The 23,773-nt window shown below is 38.8% G+C and overlaps 1 protein-coding gene across 1 annotated transcript in view; it reads left to right on the forward strand.

Annotated features, from left to right (window-relative positions):
- LOC120790563 (voltage-dependent R-type calcium channel subunit alpha-1E) overlaps positions 1-23,773 on the forward strand; it is a 100,424-nt gene that overhangs the window by 767 nt on the left and 75,884 nt on the right. Inside the window, exon 2 of the mRNA XM_040128225.1 lies at positions 9,116-9,681. Within this exon, the coding sequence (XP_039984159.1) occupies positions 9,116-9,681 (566 nt within the window). The remainder of the gene's footprint in view (positions 1-9,115; positions 9,682-23,773) is intronic.

The raw sequence follows: 23,773 nt of genomic DNA on the forward strand, positions 1-23,773 counted from the left end.
CTTGCATCTCTCTTTTTCTTGAAGGACAGGCTTAAGATTGCAGTCGTGCAATCTCCGACACTACCCAGTTACTGTTCATTGGGTTAATAGGCAGTGTGCTCAGCTTTGGGCTAAAATTGATCAAATGATTTTGCGTTCGTGCGTGCGTGCGTGTGTGTGTGTGTGTGTGTGTGTGTATGAGTGTGTGTGTGTGTGTGTGGGGGGGGGTCAATGGACCATTGTCTTGTTAATTATTTCATCACATTAACACTTGTCACTTAGCACCCCCAATCTAGTTTGGCTATATTTTCCTGTTATTGTCTTTTGCTAATCTTTTCTTGTCAAGTGCAATGATTGTCATGATTGAATAACACCACACTCACTGGAAGGGGTGTAAATTGGTTTTTATGGTGTATAAATTACTGCCTCTGTTCAGCACAAAGCTGAGCCTGACTGTACCAAAGATGATCAATCGCATCTTTTATAGCCTCTCATGTTGTCAGTCTTTCTTTTAAAATCTTGGCATATTATTATGCAAGTAAAGTACATCCACACTCCAATGCACTGAAGACAAAGAAATCCTACAGTGAATTAGTAACATCAGAGTTTAGGGTCCTACAGTATAAAATGCCTAATGTGTAATCACAGGTTGAAGTGAAATGCTAGATACTGACTGATAAAACATCAATTCATCAAGGACAAAGCCAGTCTAATAAGCTGTGAAAGAAAGAAATGAGACATATACTTTTTTTGTCACACTCAGGTTCTACCTACAGTCTTTCACTGGTCTAGAGACTGGTGCCTATTGTAAACCAGTTAGTTTGTTCAGACCCTGATGCATTTTTGTTTTCACTTATCAGCTTTTACTGTATGTGTGCAATGGGTATCTTAACAAAGGCAGGTAGTTTTTCCAATTGACATGTCCAGATATGCGTCACACAGTATTAGCAAGTACATTTATTTCGCGTATTAGATTTTTTTTTTTTTTTTTTGCCATTCAATTGCTGCTGATATCTAGAACAGGTGAGACGGCCTTGCTTTAAGGTCTTACTTAGTGCTACATTGAGAGACTGCATGGCTGTAGCTGGGATCAAACCTTCCAGTTTTGTCCTAGCTCCTCCAACTACTCATACACTTTGCTGCGTACTTTTCGTAGTTTGCTCCAGCTTAACTGTGCTCCATTGATTTGGTGTATCACCCAGGAACAAACAGTGTGGCTGAATTTTGGGCGATCACCAAGAAGCACTGACAACATACTGTACCTATCTACATCATTCTGAGATAACCCCTGTCTATTTGTACCAGTTAAGCAGACAACTAATGGAACTCTTCCAAATCAGTTAATGGAAATTCTTTTGTAAAAGGACAAAGGCAAAGGAAAGCAGACTCCTCCGTTATTATTCCACTCATATACAGCATATCAGGAAAAGTTAAGCCTAATATGTATTCTATTCAGCAGGGAAAGGAAGACAGGAGAGGAATGTACGTTTCAGGCAGTAAATCCATATACAGGTAAAGATGTCTTTACAGTGATTTCATTTCATCATACCGTGCACGGTGCTGTAGTTGCTTCTTGTTGAGCCTGACATTGGATCCGAGTAATGAATGTCATGAATGCAGCTGATTGGTTCACACAATTAGGTGAGCAACAACCAAGATCACCATCAAATTTAATTATCTGTTATTTATAACAATATATTATTCAATTTACCCTGCACAGAAGTGAGACTGTCTGTTGAGCTCAAAAACATGAAAGCAACAAAAATCATTAAAATGTGCAGTGAAGCTTGTTTTTATACACAGCAGCTGCTGAGTTGGACATCAGTACCTGCTTAAATTACAGAATCAACATTTTAAAGCTGATATAGACAGCGCTAGGTCTACTTGCTTTTTCTATAATGTTTAAAGGCATGTATACATCGGGTGTGGAGTATAAAAACTGTACTTTAGTGGCACACTTATATTTGTATCTGGACAGTTTATATAACAGAATCATGTGTCTTGTCATTTAAGTGACAGGTAAATGCAGTATATGAGGCATGTTATGCACTGCAATATACGTTGTTAAGCCTCTTTCCAGCTCTTGGATAAAAATACACAGACCGAGTCATGTCTGGAGAAACTATCACCACAACAATTTACTCCTTGAAGTCACAATGTCTGCTGTAAGCTGTAAAACATGATTCATCTCTAATGGTACGGGAAGCCATCTTGTTCAAATCAATATGCAGTTCAACTGCCCTGCATTGTTGTATAGCAACCAAAGTATACCGGGTCATTTTACAAGACTCAGGGCACCGGGTTTTCTCATAGTGGTTCCAGTGACAATGATTATAATACACTTCGCTGAACAATTTTAAGAGAAATTTCATAGTCATCAGGTTGAAGTCCTTTGCCTGTCTGTTCACCAAACATCTAAACATCGTCGATATTTTATGAGACATTTCACATGTGGGACATGTGAACCGTACATTTTCACCTCCTTGTTCCTGCAGAGTACTGGAAAAGTTTCTTATCTGAAAAATAGTCCTATATTTCTACACAGAGTTCAAGACCTAAACTACAAAACTCCTAGATTGATTGAGGCTTTTTACGATGGCAGTGGTTTTACCCTGCCATCAGATATTTCCTTTTCTGTCATTCTGTTTTATTACTTGTACACATCTACATCCTCAAATAAGTTTAGGCATCAGATTGTAATGTGTAAAACTGATAATTACATCGAAGGGCTGAGGAAATGCGTCATATGACAGTTCCTGGCATTCCAGCATTTCCCCATGAGGCTACTTCAACCTTCTGATGATTAGACCACAGCATTGTGGTGGTCCTACTAGTAGTGTTGATCATTACTGATCTAATGTGTCAGTGGTGTTGTCTAATGGTCTTTCCTGGAAGGTCATAACAGCAGTATGATCCCTTTTGAGAAGCGTCTTTTCATCATCTGAAGTCTACATATCCTACCTGGCTGCAGCTGAAGACAAAAATCCAGACTGTCTTTTGGATTACTGAAGAAAATAAGCACAAAGCAGAAAAATGAAGAGTCATTTGAGAGCAAAGAGTGTTAGTTTTTCTGCTAAATTGGGTATGACTCTCTCAGTAGCTGACAAACTTACCAACCTTATAAATACAATGAATTCAAACTTATACTGTCTTGTTTAATAATGTTTCTTATTAGGTCCAATTGAGCACTCAGTTATACACTTCCACTGCAAAGCAAATTGTAAAAGAAAACAGCGAAAACTAATCCACAACTAGAGTTTCTCTGGATGTTCGCTGTCAAATGTCTGTTACTCAGGCTTCCAACCAATTGATCTGTAAACTCTGACGTTATTCAGTGTTTATGGCACGATAGTTAAATAACGATAATATGAAACTTTAATAAACCCTGCAGGGAAAGTCGGTTGTTATTACTGCAGCATAGAATGTCATAGGAGCAGGATACAGTGAAGAATGGTGGAATAAAAATAAAATTAAAGTAAATGGATGCATTAAATGAAGAGCAAGTACAGTACAGCACTGTACACTCTACACGCAATTAGTATTAAGTGGGGATATATGAGTGAAAAGTATGGAAATATGTGTGCACGTTGTATGCAGGATAGAAAAAGAAAAATGAAGCATGAAATAAAAAACATGAAATATGAAAATGTATATATGAAACTGTGTATATACATGTATATATTTGAGATAAAATTGTGTCAAAAACAGAGAATAAGAAAGAAACTAAGGGAAATTCACTTTGTACATGCAGGATGAGCATAGTATTTACATTAAGACATCAACAGAAGTTGTTACATTTGCACAGAAAATGTGTAGGGTGTGTTTAAAAAAAACTATCTGTGTCATTAAATACATACAATTCCAGATAAAGAGGGGATGTAGTAATAATATAGAGACAACGATATAAGCAGAGGGACACGGCTGTTGGGTGGAATAGAAAGTTTTGCGGATTTACTTATTATCTTTGTATCATTTATCCTTGTTTCAGTGGGAGGGGGTGCCCTTTTGTAGATACTTAACGGGAAAACTTGAAGTGTGAATTAGTAGCATAAGTTTTGAAAGAGTGTTTGATGGTCAGAGGATAAATATAATGAGATCATAACTTATTGTAATGTAGCCCGTGTAGAATATAAGGAGCTTAACATGATGCTGTTTCCTTCTTACATGGACATTTGTTCCCATTCGCAGAAACTTGTCTAAATAAGTGATCCAAAAACTTGCTTTATAAGCCTTAAGTCTTGTGTGCTTTTTGCCTTTTTTTTTCTCTGTTTCCCGATCTTTGATGCTACATCCAGAAAAGTGTAATATAATGCACATCGTGCCTATCACACTCCATACATTTCCTGTCTGCTGGTTGTGTTTGCCCATTCAAATGCTCCACAGTGCATAAGTTTTAAATTTACTATTTGCTGCTGGCACTGCCTATTGCACTCTGCCAAATACAGAAAATTAATATGCAGTGGCTGCATTTTAGAGAGTCACTGCTCAAAGTTGGAGGCAAGCTCAGCTACAGAAAATTAGACTGCTCATTGAGAGGATACTAACACATTCATATACTGTATGTCCCAGGCTACTACAGTATTTACAAGTGTCAGTGTTCATTAATTTTTGACTGAGCTGGCAAACAAAGCTAACCCACAGCATACAGTGGTGCCAAAAATGAATGAATTGAAGAAATACTACAGCTTTGACATAGTTGAGTCCTATGCGTGTACAGAATATTGTTCTGTGCAGTCTGTTCCCACTGCATTGTGATGAATAACTCCTAAGGGTTTTGGTCTTGCTGTATGTTCCTCTTGACTCTAGATGCATCACACAAAGAAAGATTTCTCATACAGTCAATTACACCTTTATTTGTAGTATGTGTTTTAACCTGCCATATTATTGACATAGCCTTCCATATGGCCTGTAATGTGATAAGAAGTGATTAGTTTTCTGGCATGAAATGTATTTCCTTGATTCCCCCTTCGCACCTGTAAAGCCATCCTCAAAATTTCATAGCAATCTCCTGCACCTTGCTACAAACAAGATGGTTATTTTCAGCTGCCTGAAATTTTACACCTGACTTCCTTTTCAAACACATTGCCGATTAGAGTAGGTTCAGGTGACATAACACTTCCTGACACATGTTTGGCCACTTGCTGGGTTGACACCCAGGTTGAGGGGAGGATGTGGTGAAACATAATGTGTAATCAGGCAGTTGTGTGGGCCGTTGGGGGTAGCAGGTGTGAGCAGGTTCCTCGCCTGTCTGAGCCTCTCCTTCACTCCTCATTAGTAACCTTGCAGACACCTGGCTGTCCAACAGAAAGCATACAAAGAATTTGGCCCCTCTACTATTGTGATTCAGTTTTCATCAAGGCTCATATTCTTTTGGCTCCTGTAATCTGACCGTAAATGACTGAGAAGTCACCACACCACACTCAGCTGTGAGTGACACATTAGATGTTTGTGATTTGAGATAATGGCAGTCTGAAAGCTAATTGACCAAATCTAGTCAACAACCCTACCTCTTAAAAGCTAATTGGGAGAATTTTATCAAACCACTACTTGGCAGTATGGTTTTTTTTTCCTAATTGTGAGGAGCCAAGCAGCCGCCCTTTGATGTTTTAGTCTGTACATTGCAGTGTGGGTGTTTTTTAGAGCTTTGTGGTCGAGGTCTGTTGTTGGGCTGGCACTATGGGTTTGTAGTAATGGTCTGTAGTAATGGTTGTGATCATACATGGGAGTGGAATTACACATAAAAGTTTCATAAAATTTAAGCCTGTATCTTTTCTAATGATATAACCAGTGACATGGCTTTTTCCCCGTTTCCAGTGTTTGTGCTAAGCTAAGCTAACAGGCTGCTGACTGTAGCGTCATATTTAACAAACAGATATGAGCATGGTATCAAACTTCTCATCTATCTCTTGGGAGGAAAGTGAATAAGCGTATTTCCCAAAACATTGAACTTTTCCTTCAAAAACTCAATATTTACTGTGAAGACAAAAGACAATCACATTCAGAATATTTTTCTGTCTTTTTTTTGAATCTCGCTGTACTGATCTCACAGAGAGATGACCACAAACAAGGGGACTTAAGCGCCTCAATATTGAATACACTGTCAGTTACGCAGGTATGTATGATAACCAAAATCTAAATGGCGTTTACATAAATGCACCATGGATGAGCAAAGTGCACTCATTGTTTGCTGATAACATCTGGAGCGACTTAGAGAGTAACACTTTGCTTGTGGTAATATCACATCAGTGTTTATTTTCATATATATTTTCTTGAGAAAATCAGTGATTGTGGAAGAGGCCTATTTGTCTTTCAACTCTTTAGTAAGCATTTGTCTAAAAAAAAAAAAAAAAAAAGGACTACTTTTATCTTTCAAGTCTGGCAAATAGGTTTTGGGGTTTAAATTTTTGCACCAGCCTATTTTGTTTCTACTGATCAAAAATATGGCACCCTTTCGGGGTCAATTTATTTTGTCTTTGTTGTATTTTCCTGTTCATGTGTCTGATGCTGCATAGCCAGATCCAACTGTCTGAACACAAATATCCCAATATTTCAGCTAATTGTGTTGGCATTCCCATGCAGCCAGTTTGAAAATATAATTTGCAAAATGTATCCAGGAAGCATTGGATCAATTCAAGTTCCCCTGCCATTTCTCAGACAGAGCTTCTCCTGCCAGGAACCACACAATGGGAAAATTGTATGGATAAGTAGGTAATAAAAACCTACATATATATTAATATCTATATAATTCACTGGCCTTCTGTAAATTGAGGCTCATTCTATGCACATCATTTTGGAGCACTAATTTCAGCTGGGGGAGAGAAGGAATAGGGCAGGACTCAGCAGCACCAGGCATTTTCTGTCTCTGTTGGAAGCTCAGCTCACATTCATTAAGCAGCCACAATTAAAGCCACTTTGCCTATGATCCCATTGCTCTCTGGTTTCTAGCACTGCAGCGTTGTCATTATACACCATTAACCCCCCAGAGAGCAATAAATTTAAGGTGTCAGAGATAATGGGCATGGTCAACCAGATACTATAGAAACATCACTGATTGTTTTCCTTAAAAAGAACAACTAGAAAAGTATGTTTTTCTTTTTTTTTTTAGAACTGATTTGTAATTTGTCGTTTTCTGGTCGGTTCGGTCATTCCAATCAGTAAGTGCAGTAATTTGAGTTTCAGAGGGCCATCAATTTGTTTCTTCATCTGTTCCTCTCTGTTATTTTGTATTTTAATAGAAGTGTCAGAGGTGTAGTAGTCAGGAGTGCTCTTCTTGCTGCAGTTTGGCAGCGATCTAAGCATTGAACATGCAGTTGTAGCCACCACTGTCTGACTGTCTCATTGTTTGTGTGTCTCTAGTTATGCATATGAGCAATGAAATTAGCACAGAGAATAGCTGGGAAAAAGCCTTAAAGTATGCTATTTCCCTGCAAGATGAGATTTGGGACTGAAAGCTTCACTGGCAATGATCAAGTATTTTGCATAATATTTCTGCTAATTATAATTTTTGACTGCATTGTAAGGCAATCATAAATTTGCAAAACAGCAGATATATTATTTTTGTGGCTAAAGTGAGTGAATTTTGCTCAGACTTACATTCATTTATTTTATCTATTTCTTTTTTTGACCACTTGGGGGCAGCACAAAAAGCTTTAAATACAACATTGACTTTTTGTTGCCTTTTAAAGTTGTTGTGGTGGTGAATGTACTAGCTAACTCTGGCTTATTTACGCATGCAGTGCGCAGAATTAGCGTTAATTCTGAGTGTTGTTTTTCGTCACCTGACAAATGTTAGTCCAACATTGTCTCTCTGTCTAGCTCTGTATTTGTCTCCTCCAACTCCTGAGAGGAATATCTGGCTCTTCAGCTGCTAATAGGTTCACCAGCTAGCCGCTAACCTGGACTGTCCTCTGTTTGGTGCTGAGTTGCTAGCGTACAGTTGGTTCTTGGAGCCTTTTGCTTAAGACAAGACAATGAAAGGAGTGGCCAAAAACAATAAAGTTACCAAAACAATAAAGTACAGGAGAGACTTTAATGTGGGACTTGGTAAATCACAGTTCAGCTTCATAGTTCAACAGTTACACCAGCACTGTTACCGGATGGCTCACTTCCATTAGCTGTAACGAGTTGAGACAGTCATCCTTGCCTTAGGAAAAGATTATTGTTTGATGATTAACTTACATAATTTTACGTAGTTTTGCCACCTTTCGTTCATTCCTCACCCAGAGGCTTCTGGTTTTTCTCGGGGCTTCATCCTCCTCAGAACCACCAAGATGTCAGCAAATCAAGCAGTGTGTTCGTTCCGTGTGTCTCAGATCATTCGTGCCTCGTTCATAGCAGTGTGTCCACTTATTGACAGCAGTCTAACTAATGGCTCTCAGGGTGCTTAAGCAGTCTGATGAGTTTTAAGACAGCAGAATAGCTGTCATCCTTTCATCTTATCTGCTCTAAAAAACACACATCTTTTTAATGGTCAGTATCTTCACCTCACAAGCTAAGACTTTTCATCTCAGAGGGACTGTAAGAATCTATGGTTCAGCTAACTAAAACAATGAAGGCTTTATAGAGCTAGGACAAGAGCAGTTTTTGAAGCATGTCAGCAATAGGATGTATTGGCTGATGCCAATACCAATTTTAGGTAGTAAAAAATATCAGATATATCAGATATTGATATATCAGCAGATATATAAATATATGCATGTGTGTGTGGTATGTATGTATGCATGTAGATGTGTGTGTGTGTGTGTGTGTGTGTGTGTGTGTGTGTGTGTGTGTGTGTGTATGTATGTATATGTATATGTGTATATATAGCTATATATGTAGATAACTATTTACAAAAATCTGATAAGCTCTTTTAGCTATTTGCACTTTTGGGACAGTCCCTCATTTCAGTTCATCAGTTGTCTGTGTACTTTTAAGTTGCCAGTTGAAATGCTGTTTGCACTTAAGCACATTACCTGTTCATATCAGAATTATGTATTCATATTTGTTTACATTCCTGGTCTGTACAGCCTCTGTTAAAGGGAATCTTTTTTTCAATTACATTGAATAAAAAATTCAGGCAAATTAACCTGTTTGGTGAATGTTTGATGTCAATTAAGGTTTTCTCATTAATAATATGTGTCTCTCTTTCCTGCAGCACTATGCTGAGATCCCAGGCAGACTTTCCACCATGCTGGAACTGGGCTCCTGTTCGGTCAGCTCTCAGTCTCTGACAGGGGACCACAATGCTTTGGGACTACCTAGACCCCCAGAAGAGTCAGAATGTCCAGTGGGTGGTCTGGATCTGCGCATGGGGGCGATGTGCGATAGCAGCACCCCAAGGCACCACATCCTCCACCCGTCCCCAGCGGATGAGAGCTGGCAAAAGCATCGTGCAGGACTGGACAGAGGGCCCAGCCTGTATTCTGAGTCCCACTCTCTCCTGGAACCCCAAAGTCTCTCAACCAGCTACGACATCCTCTACTTCCCACACATGTCTGGCCATGCTCCCCCTCTGCACCCAAACCGCCTGGGCCTTTCTCTTGATGTGGCCTCGACTTTCGACGTTGGTGGGAGGATTTTGGGGGTGGATGGAGATTTGGCGATCAGTCCCAATGTGATCAAGAGACGCCGGGGTGGCCTGATCGAGCAGAGGGACATTGTCAAAGCCCACCAGGCTCATAAGATACATAGCACACCACAGGCACGACGCAAGGAGTGGGAGTAAGTATGAGGCTGATATAAATACAGAACCCTGACTCGCTTTCTCTCTCTTTTACCTTCTAAATTACCCTGGGCTTTATCCTAAATATAGTCTATGTATCTCCAAAGTTTTGTTTAGGGTGTTTTTTTCCTGAAATGAGGTACTCTGAAGTATAGAGTTCAGATTTACTCATAGTATTTACTCAGAGTTGAGAAACAGTACAGCAGCACAGCTGCATACAATAATATCTTGAACATTTTTAAATATAACATTTGCTTTCTATTGAAATAGTACTAAACAAACATCATAGATGTTGTACATTTATAGAGATTTTTTAGAATTGTTTTTAGAGTACAATTAGTTTCTATGTTTTGTTTCCCAGTTTTATTTTATTTCACTGTGACTGTCACAGCTGATGGAGGCAGCAGAGGCAGGAAGGACCCAAACGCAGACACAAAGACAGGCTGATGCAGTAAAGTTGTTTTAATAGATGAAAACAGGCTTAGAGACGGGTGGACAGGCAGGCAGGTACGGGTAACTAAACACAAGTAGTAGGCACATAGGAAAACATACATGGACAATCCAGCTAGGAGCTGGTGGCAATGGCAGCTTTAAATACTGGCTGGGGTGACGAGGAAACTGGGAACAGGTGTGTGAGTGGACATGGACGCTCAGGTGATTGAACATAAGAAACAGGTGAGCAGGTGGGTATGAAGACAGGAAGAAAGTCCAGGGACATCTGGTGGGCTGATGGAGTATGACAGATGACTGTACTGGAGGGCACAAGTGAGCCCAGAGACGAATTGTGACAGTGACAAAATTCAGTATCCAGCATATTAGTGACTAGAAATAAAAAGATACAGATGATATACAGCAGATCTAATGTACTGTAGATGAGTCCTGTTTTTTTTATTCTAGTTTCTATTGTCACCCCTTGTATGCAGAGAAGTCAGTGTACAATTGACCAAATTTTATTTTGACAAACAGGGCAAATCTATGAGCATGCAACTTAAATTGACTTTTATTTTTTTTGTGGCCACACACTGGGTAACACTTCATTTGTGTATTCTAATGATAACATGTCTTTAGACATTATATTGTGATAGAGTAAATTTTCTCATGATTCAGTTCGAAGTATAGAATCATTCCAATAAAAATACATTCAAAACTATTGTTAAAGCCTAACTTCAGATTTCTCTCTTTAGGGTACAATGAGAAAAGGAACATGCAAGTAATACAGAAACATTTTCACTAATTTTACTAAGATAAGCAGTATGTGTTGACAGGAATTTGTAGCTTGTAGAGCTGGTCAGAAATATTCAGTGTATGTGTTTGTGTATGTTCACAACAGTGTTTGGTGAGTATGATTGCGGGCTTAAAGGAATAGTTTGGAATTTTGAGACATACACTTATTTAATTTCTGTTGGAAGGATTGATTAGATAGATTCTCATGTCTGTATACAGCTAGCAGGCAATTAGATTAGCATCAAGACTGGAAATAGGGGGAAAAAGCTAACCTTGCTCTGTCTAACAATAAGAAAAATCTGCCTGCCGGCACCTCTAAAGCTCACTAATTAACATGCTATATCTTGTGTCTTTAATTAATACAAAAACCAAAGTGTAAATCCTACTTCTTGGCTGTGAATGAGATTCCAGGAATTTACTGCTTCCAGCTTAGAAATATTTTAGCACACAATCTGACACATAAGCCCGTAAAAAGGAAAATGGTCTTTGTTTTAAATTATTAATATTTTTATTATTATTATTATTATTATTATTTTATTTATTTTTTATTTTATTTTATCAGTGCTGGAAGTGGATTTCATGACCTTTGGACAGAGCACAGAGCCAGACTATTTGTTTCCCACTGTTTCCAGTCTTTATGCTAACCCAAGTTAACCAGCTGCAAGCTGTAGGTTCATATTTACTGTACAGACATGAGACTGGTATCAATCTTCTCATCTAACTTTCCCACAGTGAGCAAATATTTTCCAAAATGTCAAAATTTTAGTGTAAGTTTGCATACTTCAGTTGAATTTATTTAAAAAAAAAAAGTGTCTAGGTCTGAGTGATTGCTATAACAGTTTCAAAGCAGCCACTGTTTGTTTGACTTTGTCATCTCAATCATAATTTGTGATGGGTTTAGAGAAAATTCTTAATATACTGAGGACATTCAGCAGGATTTTGAATTTTCAGCTCAGCGAAAACTTATAGATAACAGTTGAAGTGTTAGTGTAATGCTCATTCAGTCAACACTAGTTTATTTTGTATTTATGAGGGTGGGTGTGTGTGTGTGTGTGTGTGTGTGTGTGTGTTTACCATATACTCATTCACATGTTCATACCACGTGTATGTGTCTTTGTGAAAGTGAGATTCCTTGTGTAAATGTGTGTGTGTGTGTATGTATTTACTGGCTTCCTGCCCTGCGGTGCTGTGGAATTTCTAGTTGATTAAAGCAGTGACACCCCCCTCTGTTGCCCTGCTGAAGCTGAGGCCTCACCTCTAGTGGTGTTGGCACCCTCTGTGCCCTCCTCCCCCTTCCTCACCCCAGGTACAGGATGCAACATCCCATGCTGAGCTATGTCCATAGCTAAAGAGACAGAGGCTTGGGGAGCGTGACGGCAGAGAGAGTGGGAGGGTAGATGGGAGGTGCAGAGGAGATGGATGATGTACAGTAAATGCAGGGGAAGAGACAAAATGTGGATTAGAAATAAGGGAAGTAATTTTGAATGAGAACTTTTGATGCTATAGTGTGCCTTAGATATTTAAGTCCACGTGAGGGTAATTGATATGGTCAATTACTGGATCACTAGGTAGTGATGCACTGTCACGGACTAGATAATTACTCTTTGCCCTGCCTGATATAATTACTACAATACCGCATGACAGATCTACACTTCTGCTGCCAAGAGAACAATGACCAGAGTGAGTCAGGGTGTGTTACAACCATGAACATCCACCTCTCAAGGCCACTTAACAGCAAACCCACAGCCACTTGACAGGAGGGTGGAAAATGAGATGCACCAGCTTTTGTTTTTCAAAGAAAATTAGTTTGAATTCAGACAAAGTGGGAGCAATATTATATGGGGAAAAAAAAGCTTATGTGAGTTTATGCCCAGCTATTGGCAGAGCCCAAGCATGGCTATATCATCGGGTTCATCACTCAGTTTGTCCCCTGGACTTTGTTGGTCTGTAGCAAGATATCGCAAACATGTGCTAGCCAGATTTCCATGAAATTTGAGATCGATATTTGCCATCCCAAGAGAACTACTCCTAAAACTGTGATGATCCACTGACCCACCATCAGGTCAAATTGGCATACTTTTTTTTCATAATGAAATGTCTTGAAAAGTAATGACCAGATTAACATGAAATTTTCTTTTGATATTCATGTCTCACAGAACGCTTTTTTTTTTTTTAAATATTTTATTAATTCCTTGATATTTGATGCCAAATTTCCCATAATGTCATGAAAAATGCTTTCATACTCACAGAGTATGATCATAATTTGGCAATTACATAACCTCCCTCTAACACAACCCTGGGCCAAATAATCAGTGTTGCATGTGAAATTTGCTGTGGATATTCATGGTCCACGGAGGATGAACTCTCTCAACTTTAGTGGCCTTGTGTCCCACACTGAAATTTCTACTTGCACATATGAATCTGCATAATTAAACACAGAACCGTGGTCTGATTGCGATTAATTTGCTGAGTGTATTCATGCTCCCCAGCGGAAGACCCCTTTTGTGTCTGTTGTTTCCATTAACTGGTCTGTAGTGCCATTCTGAGGTCAGACTGCAAATTTTTAGGCCCCAAACAAAATTGTCAGTGTGTTGCTTTCCCTCGGGACCTTTGTATTGAGGATGGTAATGAGCAATCCAACTTCTATGAGGTTCTGACTTTGTTTTTAGTCTTGTTTTTTATCTGCTTCCTGTGGGATCTTCTGAAAGATTTGTATGTCGTTAACAGAGCTCTACTTGAAAAACATGTCGAAACATAAAACATTGCTTTGTAAATGAAGCAATTAACTCTCTAATCCTGGCATCTTGTTCTGCTTTTATTAGGAGTTGGTCAGTGTTTTGTATTTTTGTGAGTGTATTTATAGATGCGTGTGTGTGTGTGTGTGTGTGTGTGTGTGTGATTAGTATCTCAACTAGATTTTTTGAATTAAGTGCTGTGGGTTTTACAATATTTTCCCATACAGCCTTAGATTCTTTGTAAAATATTGGATAATTTCACCTCTTTGGGCCGCAAACAAGTCTTTAAAGAAGAAGAGAAGTTTAGAGGGGAAATCACTGTTATGTGGAACGGCGTCATAGCTCTTACAAATCTGAAATGTGATAAGGGGCCCAACTAGACGTCTTTTTTGTATGGCTTCACAAGCCAAAACAAAATCAGAACCACTAGTTTAATCCTCAATAATGCATAGTATTTTTAAACTTATACATTTTTCTTAATTAAAATCTTAATCTATAAAATAACTAGTAACTATGGTAGTCTGATAAATGTGATAAATGTATTGGAGTAAAAAGTACAATATTTCTCTCTGAAATGTAGTGGAATAGAAGTATAAACGGAATCACCCAAATATTGGAGAAGTATCTCAACATTGTACTTTATCCTTCAGAAAATGTACGCGGTTACTTTCAACTACTGCTCAAGACAGACCCTAAGCATCAGAGCAGGGTCTTCAGCTCATCAGTCATGTCAGATGTTGCAGGACAGATGTCTAATTTTTAGAATGGTCTCACGGAAGTGAAGAGAGAAGCAGTAAAAGAGCAGCTGCTGGCTCTGTGGTAGTAGCGGTTAATTAAAATGTTGCAAGCCAGAGATTCAAGGCAGTAAGAGTTGTTAAACTAGTGGCAGCATATGCTAAATCCATGAGTCATTAAGCTGAACTTGAAAACTGAACCAGGGGCAGAATTCTGAAAAAGTGGCAAGCTCAAGGCCAGTTTCCAAGTGACAGCACATTGAATAAGAGTCTACCACAAGATGACTTATAATGTATTCTGTGAACGACTAGTAGTCATTTCATGACATTGTGGGTGTATACTGGGAGTAGGCCTAATGTGGAGTCTTGAATTGGTTCCTTGATTTGCTTTGATTTCCATTCATCTGGGTCCAATGTCACACCTGCACTTCTGTGTTTGCCATCTTTTTTCTGCTCTGAATAACTCTTCTGTCTGGGGGCTTTCACACACTCCTCAACTCTGCCGGCACACATTTACAGTAAAGGGATGCAGGATGAATGAGACTGAAGTGGCTGAGTGCCGTGACGATATAATGGCAGCGCTTCACAGTCTCTGGGCAATTGAATTGGACAGTAATTACTAAAGCATCTTCATGTCGTTTCCTTTCTCCCTCACAAACAAAAAAGGTTTGTTCACATTTTTGCTTAAATTTTTTTCTAAAAGCACTGGGTAAAGCACAAGGCGTGTAAACTCAAACTGTATGTCCTTGGACAATGACTTGGACAATGCAAAAAGTCGGTCTAAAGAGAATAAAATGCATTCTCTTTCATTAGTAGTTTGTTTAAATTTGCTAATTTGGCTTTAGTCTGAGTTCTTGATTTGAGGTGGAACCAGCTATAGGACCATCATTAAACCCTTTTCAACATGGCTCTTTTCCAAAGGAAATCATTATCCTTGCACGGCAAAAACCACTGATTTCTACCAGTTAAAGTAGAAACTACTCAATCATTTCTGTGCTCAGATTTGTCTGCTTCACATCAGAGCTGCATTCAGGTTTTTAGAAAAAATATGACACCACATTTTGAGTTGAATCATTCATACATACTCGGCATTCACACTCATCAAAGGAATTTCTCATTTTTTCATGACCTGACATACTGTCGATGTGTTGTCATCGTTCCTTGGCTACCATGCAGGCAACACACACATGCACGCGTACAAAAATGTGCACACTGAAGACATATTGAGGGATGCCAAATCAACAATTCATGTAATACTTTAAAGGTGATGTATTCTGGAAATGCTGCAGGCCTCAGTGGTTACAGATGAAAGATGAGGACACCAACAAAACATCATTGCTGTATCAACTGTGTGTGTGTGTGTGTGTGTGTGTGTGGCGTGCGTGTGTGTGTGCGTTTGCGTGTGTTTGGTGTGTATAGCTTTGAACGTGCTTAGTGTTATCAGCGGTTATCTGTGCAGGGCTGTGCGTCTCATCTGTGTTCGTTCTATTCCCGGCATGGGGTGTTTACAGAGTTGGACACACTGTGTGTGATCCTTATTTCTTCTGATCACAACCTGATTGGAACACACTGGCTGCGCTTCTGGCTATCCATAAAGTGTCAGCCTGACTTCATTGCTCACAGCTGCAGTTGGAAGATTGCCTGTTTACAGTAGTGTCAGTGTTTTGATTCTTTACACACCAAGCACAAGCCTCATTATTTATCCACCAGTACAAAGAACAGGGAGATGCTTTGCTTTTCAGTTGTTGGTTTCTGTTTTAGTTGAAGTCTGCGTGAAGCATTCTGAGTGCTGCTAGGCCATAACCAAACATCTTGTTTTTAGCAATGTCAGTCTGTCGATCAGTATTTCAGTCTGTACTACTTTGGTCCAGAGTGTTAACTTATAGATGGACTGACATCAAAATTTTGTAAAGACATTCATGGTCCTCAGTGGATGAATCCTACTGAATTTGATGATCTCATGAGGTTGACATTTGTGGTTTTGAGTGAAATGTCTCAGCAAGATGGATTGCCATGAAATCTGATATACATATTCATCCCCCTCAGGATTACTTGAAATAATTTTGGTGATCCTCTCCCTTTTCTTCCTGTGCCATCATGAGTTCAAAATATTAATTTGTCCACTACTTTGGTTTATGACCAATTACCTGTAAAACTAATTATATCCTCATTAACCTGAGTTGTAGTTTGTGCTTAATTTGAATTAGCAAATTTTAGCATGCTAATACACAAATGCTTAAAAGATTTGTTAGCATTTATCTCAAAGTACAGCCTCAGAGAGCTGCTGGCATAGCTGTAAACTCATGTTTGTCTTATTACATAAATATTTCACCCATAATTACATGAATGGGTCATTTTGTTATAAACCTATTAAGATACTTGCTGATATTCAACGTGAAAACTGATTTGGCTATGTCTGTAAGGTGCAGAATACACAATAATATTACATGTTTCAGGCAAGCAGCGTAAGTGATACAAGATGTTTTCAAACCACGTTAAAAATCCCCAGAAACACAGTTTACAGCACTTCAAAGTTTAATTCTAATAGTATCCTGTTATCTGTCCTGCTTTTTGCTTTCTTTTTTTTTATCTTTCATGAAGAAGTTTTTTTTTTAATCCAATACAGACACACTGTTTTTAGAAAAGCTATACCTCTGTGTCCTCTTCCCCTGTCTGAACTGTTTTTCAAAGAGAAAATGTCTGCACAATTAGAGCCATGCAATTTGTTGCTTTTATGTTTGTCTACATCTATGATAAAACTCAAGTGTTATGTGAAGCTGCTCTTTGGGGTTGGAGAAGCAATAGTCTAGTCAGGGAAACAGTGACACCACCTCTGGTTTCAATGTGTTTGCTTCTCTCAGTGTTTGTCTGCCCACAAACCATTAGCTCTGAAAGAGCGTCTACACTCTGCTGCCCCCAGAAGACCTCACACGTCGGTTCGTTCTCAACCTGTTGAGCTGCGAGTCAGACGGAAATACACAAGGGACGACACAGGGAGGGACGCAGTTCATTCACATGTTCTTATTCCCATTCGCCTCTCAAAAACCAAGTGAGTGTATGATTGATGTTTCAAACAGAAGCGTAATTGGACAGCAAGCCATGCAGTCAAAATGTAATGGAGACCTCTTTGCTCATTCATACCAATTTCACTAGATGTGCTTAAAGTGCCCACCTGCACTCCTGCGTTAATGTTATGCCACATTCAGTTTGATTTACCCTCCCTCAATGTTCTCAGAGGTACTGTAACTCACTTAAGCTCAATTCAAGGTCAGTATATGATTTCTATAAAGGTTATCACAGCTTCTTCCATTGATGTTTTACTACTGAAGGTTTGAGACTTTATTAGGCCTGACCCTTTCTCATTTCATCAGGACACAGCTGAGAGAGAATCTGTCTGTCCCTGTATCAGTCTCCTTCTCCCTCATTATTTTCTCCCTGTCAGTGTCAGACAGACATCAAGCGCAGTGTAAATGTCAGAGCTGTTTGTCATAAGTGAATTATTAATGATGACACGCTGAAAAGCCATTTTCCACACCACAAAACCATGTGTCTGTCACACAATATGCCGAATGGCGAATGCGGCGTCATTGAGAGAGAATTAGTATCGAGGGAAAACTGTAGAAATGTTTGTTTATGCACACGCTCTATGATAATGTTTTCATTTAATTCAAGATGGCATATTTGTTTTATGACAAGTATGTATTTTGCTGCGCTTAGGGTGGAGAGCTTCTCATTAAGGGATATTTGATATACTGCTATATTTATTCTCTCACTCTCCCTCCATGTCTTGGTTCTTCTTTGCTCTCTCTCTCTCTCTCTCTCTGTCGCCCTCTCTCTCTGTCTCCTTGTGTTTGGATTGTAAAGTGTTGCAAACTGACACTGTCGATGACCATCACAGAGACGGAGATAGATCATGAGTTTCTGAGATGTGTGACCTGTCAGTAGATGATGGTATCCAACTTTGACTAAATGTTGTTCTGAGGTGTAAAATGAAGGCAGTGAAGGGATGGGAAACAATTTAGCAGTGCAACAAAGAGGATAGAGACAACTACAGAGTGAATTAGTATGAAATTGTTTTTTTTTTTTTTGTCACTTTTCCCTCTTATTTGTAAATGAATAGTTTATATAAAGCCCTTAATGAATTTAATTAATATTTAATTATTCTAATTATTGCATAATTATTCTTGCATTGTACTTTTTGGTTTTGATGATGAAAGACACTGCAAAGAGTGATGAAATTACTTTAAAGATGGTTTAAGAGACACATACTGTAATCGCAGTGTGCCTGGTTTGATTCCGGCTAGAGACCTCTGTTGCATGATTTCTCTCTCCCCATGGCCCTGTCAATCTCCATTGTCAGTATGAAGGTGGAAACACCGAAAAAATAACCCAATAAACAAGATTAAAAGTCTACAGCCATGCTAGCAGCTCTGTGAGGCTGTACTTACGCACAGCAGTGCTTGGAGCTAAATGCTAAAGTCAGCATGCTACATGCTTGCAATGACAGTGTTAACATGCTGAATTTAGGAGCTATAATATTTATCATATTCACCATTTCAGTTTAGTTTGTTAGCATGCTAAGAAGTAATCAGAGTTATTAAAATTCATCCTGACGAGCACATGAATGTCTGAACAAAGCTTCATGGCAATCCATCTAGTACTTGTCCACACATTACACTCTGAACTACAAATGCCAATCTCACGGTGGCACCACAGAAAAAGACACGACAACCCTCCAATGGTTGTATAGATATCTCATCCTGGACCAAAGCCAAAGTGGTGGAGCAACAGACCAATTAAATTCTAAAGTAGTGCTAGTTCAGAGTGCAGCACCATCAGATGACCTATAGTGTCTCTCACCGCAGAAGATCGTCTGGGTGTCCTCATTTCCCTCTTCCCCATCTTTCAGTATTACAGCCTTAAATGTTACGATCATGCATCTCTTGGCTCATGCCCTGCTTTACTGAGACCAGCTACATCTCCAGGGGAAGTCGCTGAAATATGGCCTCTGGTCCTCCCATGCAACACCACATGACAGCAGCATGCTCTCTCATTTACTATTACACTTTCACATTCATACGGGCTTACGCACACCCACACACACACACACACACACACACACACACACACACACACACACACACACAGAATGATGTGCAGCTTTGAGTCCAAATGCACATGGTTTGCTTCCACTTGCATAGATCAACATTTATTATCTGTTTAATAATTTAAGATCATCAATGCACCGATAACTCACTTGCTACAAGCAATATCTTAAAATAATGTTTCAGGCTCTGTGCTGGATGGAAATTTCCGATGGAATTGTCAATTTACGTCTTTATTCTTGAAGGACTTGTATGTTAAAAGGTTTAGTTATGTTGTCTTTGCTTCTGGAAAATACAACAGAAAGCTGCCAAAGGAGTAAAAAGTGAGATCAAGTTACAAAGAAGTGTCTGAACACTGATTAAGAAGTCTATAATTTGTTAAACACATCGTATATCAGCCTTTGTCTTAAAGTAAAACTCTTTCAGTAAACCATATAGATAAACAAATTATGTAAATCAGTGTCAGATAATGATTTTAACTCAATGTGCTTGCACTTTTTCTCACAAAGAGTTTTATTTGAATAAGAGATGTGTTTTCAGAGCTCCTCTGAGCACCTTATTTGCTGTATAGGTTCTGCTGGAAAAAAAAACAGCACTTTATGTTGACCTCCCACACTGTCCTGTGAAGCAATATGACCTGTCAACCTGTTCCACCAGCGTATGTGCCTGCACAGAGATAAATAAAACACTCCACAGTAATGATGTTTGTCTAGAGAAATGACACATTTAACACCCCCCCCCCTTCAGCTTTCATGAGGAAGGAGGTTTGGGTCTTGAACGTTCCTGTTAATTGTGAGGTTGTAAGATGTCAAGGTGTAAATGAGCAATCCAATCAAATCATCTATCCCAGAAACATTTCTTTCTATATAAAAAGCAGTTATTAAAAATTAATTGTCGCTTTGGAAAGCCATTATGAATAATACTTTTATGGCAGGATTTAGTTTGAATATATACACAGAAATGTAATAACAGCTCTCCACGCTTCTTTCTATTATGCCTGTGAGCTGTCTTCAGGCTGATTTTGTCATTTTAGAATAAGGCTTTAATACTTTATGTACTTTAAAAGGTGTGTGTCTATGTCTTTTTTGCATAAATGCTGAAATTATAGCTGTCATGTGCTTCTTTGGACATTAAAGTCCTGACACTCTGTGGAGGATGAATATGGGCTCCGTCATAGACCTTGAATTCACTCCCCATCCGTTTATTCAAAGCTTCATATTTAAATATCAAAGATGATTGTGCTGTGCTCTGAGAATGAAATGCTGCTAGCTTATTGGAGCAAATAATACCTTTGTAGTGCAACAGGATTTGTTTCAGCTACTGATGTTTTCAAGCAAAATGGGCTTAGCAGTGAACCTTAACTAAATGTACATTGCCTTTTATGGCCACTATTTTGAGATTACAATTCAGTGATGGGTTGGGTCGAATGTGATCAGCATTGAGAGCCACACATAAGCCACTGTTTGAGGCAAATATGCATGGAAACAAGCCAGACACACGTGTCTCTGTGTGTGTGTGTGTGTGTGTGTGTGTGTGTGTGTGTGTGTGTGTGTGTGGGTTGGGGGTATTCATCACATCCATTTCCCCCCAAACCCGCAGGGAATCCAATTGTTGCAGCTCCGTGACTTATGTTGCTCCAGAAGGGAGTAGTTCTGACAAATGGGGAGAAGGATGCTGGGTAAGCAAAGTGAGTCCTCATCAATATCCGACATGGCAGCAAACTGAGACTTCAGCGCCATGTCTGTGACCTCTAGTGGAGCTGCTGAGAACTGCTTACTGCACAAACAGGCCTTTGCATTCATGAGACAAATGGATGGTGTTCAGCCTGGTGTTCAGAAGTAATCAGTTGTCTGTTTGTTTGTCATTTGAAACTAGTGGGTAAATATATTGAAACAGGCATCAAAATTCATAATTAGAATAGTTTTTGTTTTTGTTTTTAGAATTATTTATGTACAGGCAAAATGAGAACAGGAAAGGGACACCTCACATAGTCTAAGTTTTAAACCTCTTTATAGGTTAAATTTGGTTCAGTCCTCCTCACACTAGAACCCCCCTTTGCATGTTGAAACACTGATAAAGAGAAGCGGTGGCTGTGACTGCAAAGAGACAGCGAACTGGTGAATCATTCTAACATCTTTTTAATCTCTAGCCAAAGTTTGATTTGATCCTGTGCGTGTTAAATTAGCGTTGTTTAGCCCACTAGAGGGCATTCATAATCCACACGCGCCGTGATTCACTGCAGCTTCAGTCGAACTTGTCTGCACAGTAGGTTTTCCAGATCAGAGCAGCTGCCACTTAAGAATCCATTAGAAAATTATGTGGGGAAACACTGTCATGTCGAGTGAAAAATCAAGCTTGTCTAATCTGCAGCTGCTGGGACACTCTTAGGAATCTGAGTAAAGTCACAAACATGCAAAATTATTTCACTAATAACCTATAATTGGGGCTTTGTGGCAAGATTTTATTGTTCTTAAGAGTTTTGGGGCTTATTTCCAATGGATCTATGCCAGGGCTGAACACGGATCCAGCCTTTCACTGAGGAAGAAAAGAAAATATAGACATACTCACTGAGTTACCTCATATTCAGTCCAGTTTTTGCTTTGATCAAAGGTGGAAAGAGGTTAGGATGGGGAATCTGGGGTAAATCAAGAGGTCCCAGAACTTTTCACCTGACTCCCACATCCTCTCCTCTACTTTCCTTTCCTTTCCCTGCATCATTCATGCACACTGCGTACTACCCAGCTTTTCCCAGGCCTCAGTGGTACCGTGTCATGCCCCAAGCCTACCAGCCATCTACTTATGACTACCCAGCCCTCGCACACCTCTGTGGTAAATTTACATCTGCCTGTTGACAATATTGATTTATTGGGAGGCCAGTTTGATTATTAGCACACCTCAGTCAGTCAAATTTTGAGCCAGATAGATATATGGACTAATGGATGGTTTAATTAATAAGTAAATGGCTGCAGCAGTCATTGCAAATTTCTTATTCATGGCTTTTTCTTTTCTTTTTTTTTTTTGATCAGTCCACCTCCTACTTCCTTTTCACTGTATATTATGATGGATTTCCATCATCTGGATTTAATAGTTTTTTTCCTTTTGGTTTTGCACCATGTTTTTTTAAAATGTTTGGACTAAGAAATGTCTTTAAAACCCCTGGCCATTAATGTTGTGTAATATAATTTTCCCAAACCACCTAAATGTGTTATTTTCAATGTACAAGCGAACTACATGTTACGTTTTTTTTATTCTGCAAATTTACAAGATTCCTCCCATTCCTCTCAAGTGACTTTCGGGGCCTTTACATGAATTCATATGAATGAAAAGGCATGCATTGTCTAAGGTGGCTGTATAAAGTAAAATGCTTTCACATTTCTACAGCCATGAAAAACTGTGATGTTGAAAAATGCCATGATGTTGAAAGATTATAAGAAAATTAGGGATCAGAAAGTTTTCTCTTATTTTCCTTGGGGAGGCAATGCAAGTCTGTGGCATCACAGGATTTTATTTTATTTATTTCATTTCACTCCATTTTAAAAAATGTTAACTATTGGTAACAATATCAAAACAGACAAAAGGAAGACACTTTAGGAAAAATGTGTCTACAGGGAATTACACTTAAAGTCCTGACTAGGTTGCCTAAACATAGACAAACACTGAGCTAAGATACAGCAGGATCAATTGTTAGATTCCCCCTATTCTACTAACTCTTTATTTGTCTCATTTAAATGAAGGATTGCCCTATTTATATATAGGTGCAGTGAATCAGTGAATTCTGGAGGTTCTAAAAATTGATCTAAACAGGACATTGAAATTGATGAATTTTCTGTCCCATTTAAAAAAAAAAAAAAAAAAAAAAAAAAAAAAAATGTAGTACCTCTATTTGTCACTAGGTGGTGACAACCTCTCAGCAAACTTATTGCTCACCACTCTTGTCTTTTTTCAAGGAAATGGTTATGCAGGATTAGGCAGATTTTAGGATAATAGCATAGTGTGATATTAAAATTAGTACACGTATGAATAAGTGTTAGATGGACATATGCAGCTAATTTTGGCATCAGCTGAAAATGTCATCCACCTGCACTATGATTGAGGCTCTTTCTTTACAAATACTTGACAAATCTGCCATGACAGCTTTTTTTTTTTTTGTACAATTGATTCCTTCATTAACTGTTTAATTAAGGCTTTAATGAATTCATTTTTCATTTAAAGACCTAATTTTTTCCAGTGTTTCATCATCAGTGGTGTGATATATCACCTGATGTCTCACTTAGCTTCAAGGAACTGGTAATA

This window comes from Xiphias gladius, chromosome 6, assembly GCF_016859285.1.
Source record: "Xiphias gladius isolate SHS-SW01 ecotype Sanya breed wild chromosome 6, ASM1685928v1, whole genome shotgun sequence".
Taxonomy (NCBI): domain Eukaryota; kingdom Metazoa; phylum Chordata; class Actinopteri; order Istiophoriformes; family Xiphiidae; genus Xiphias; species Xiphias gladius.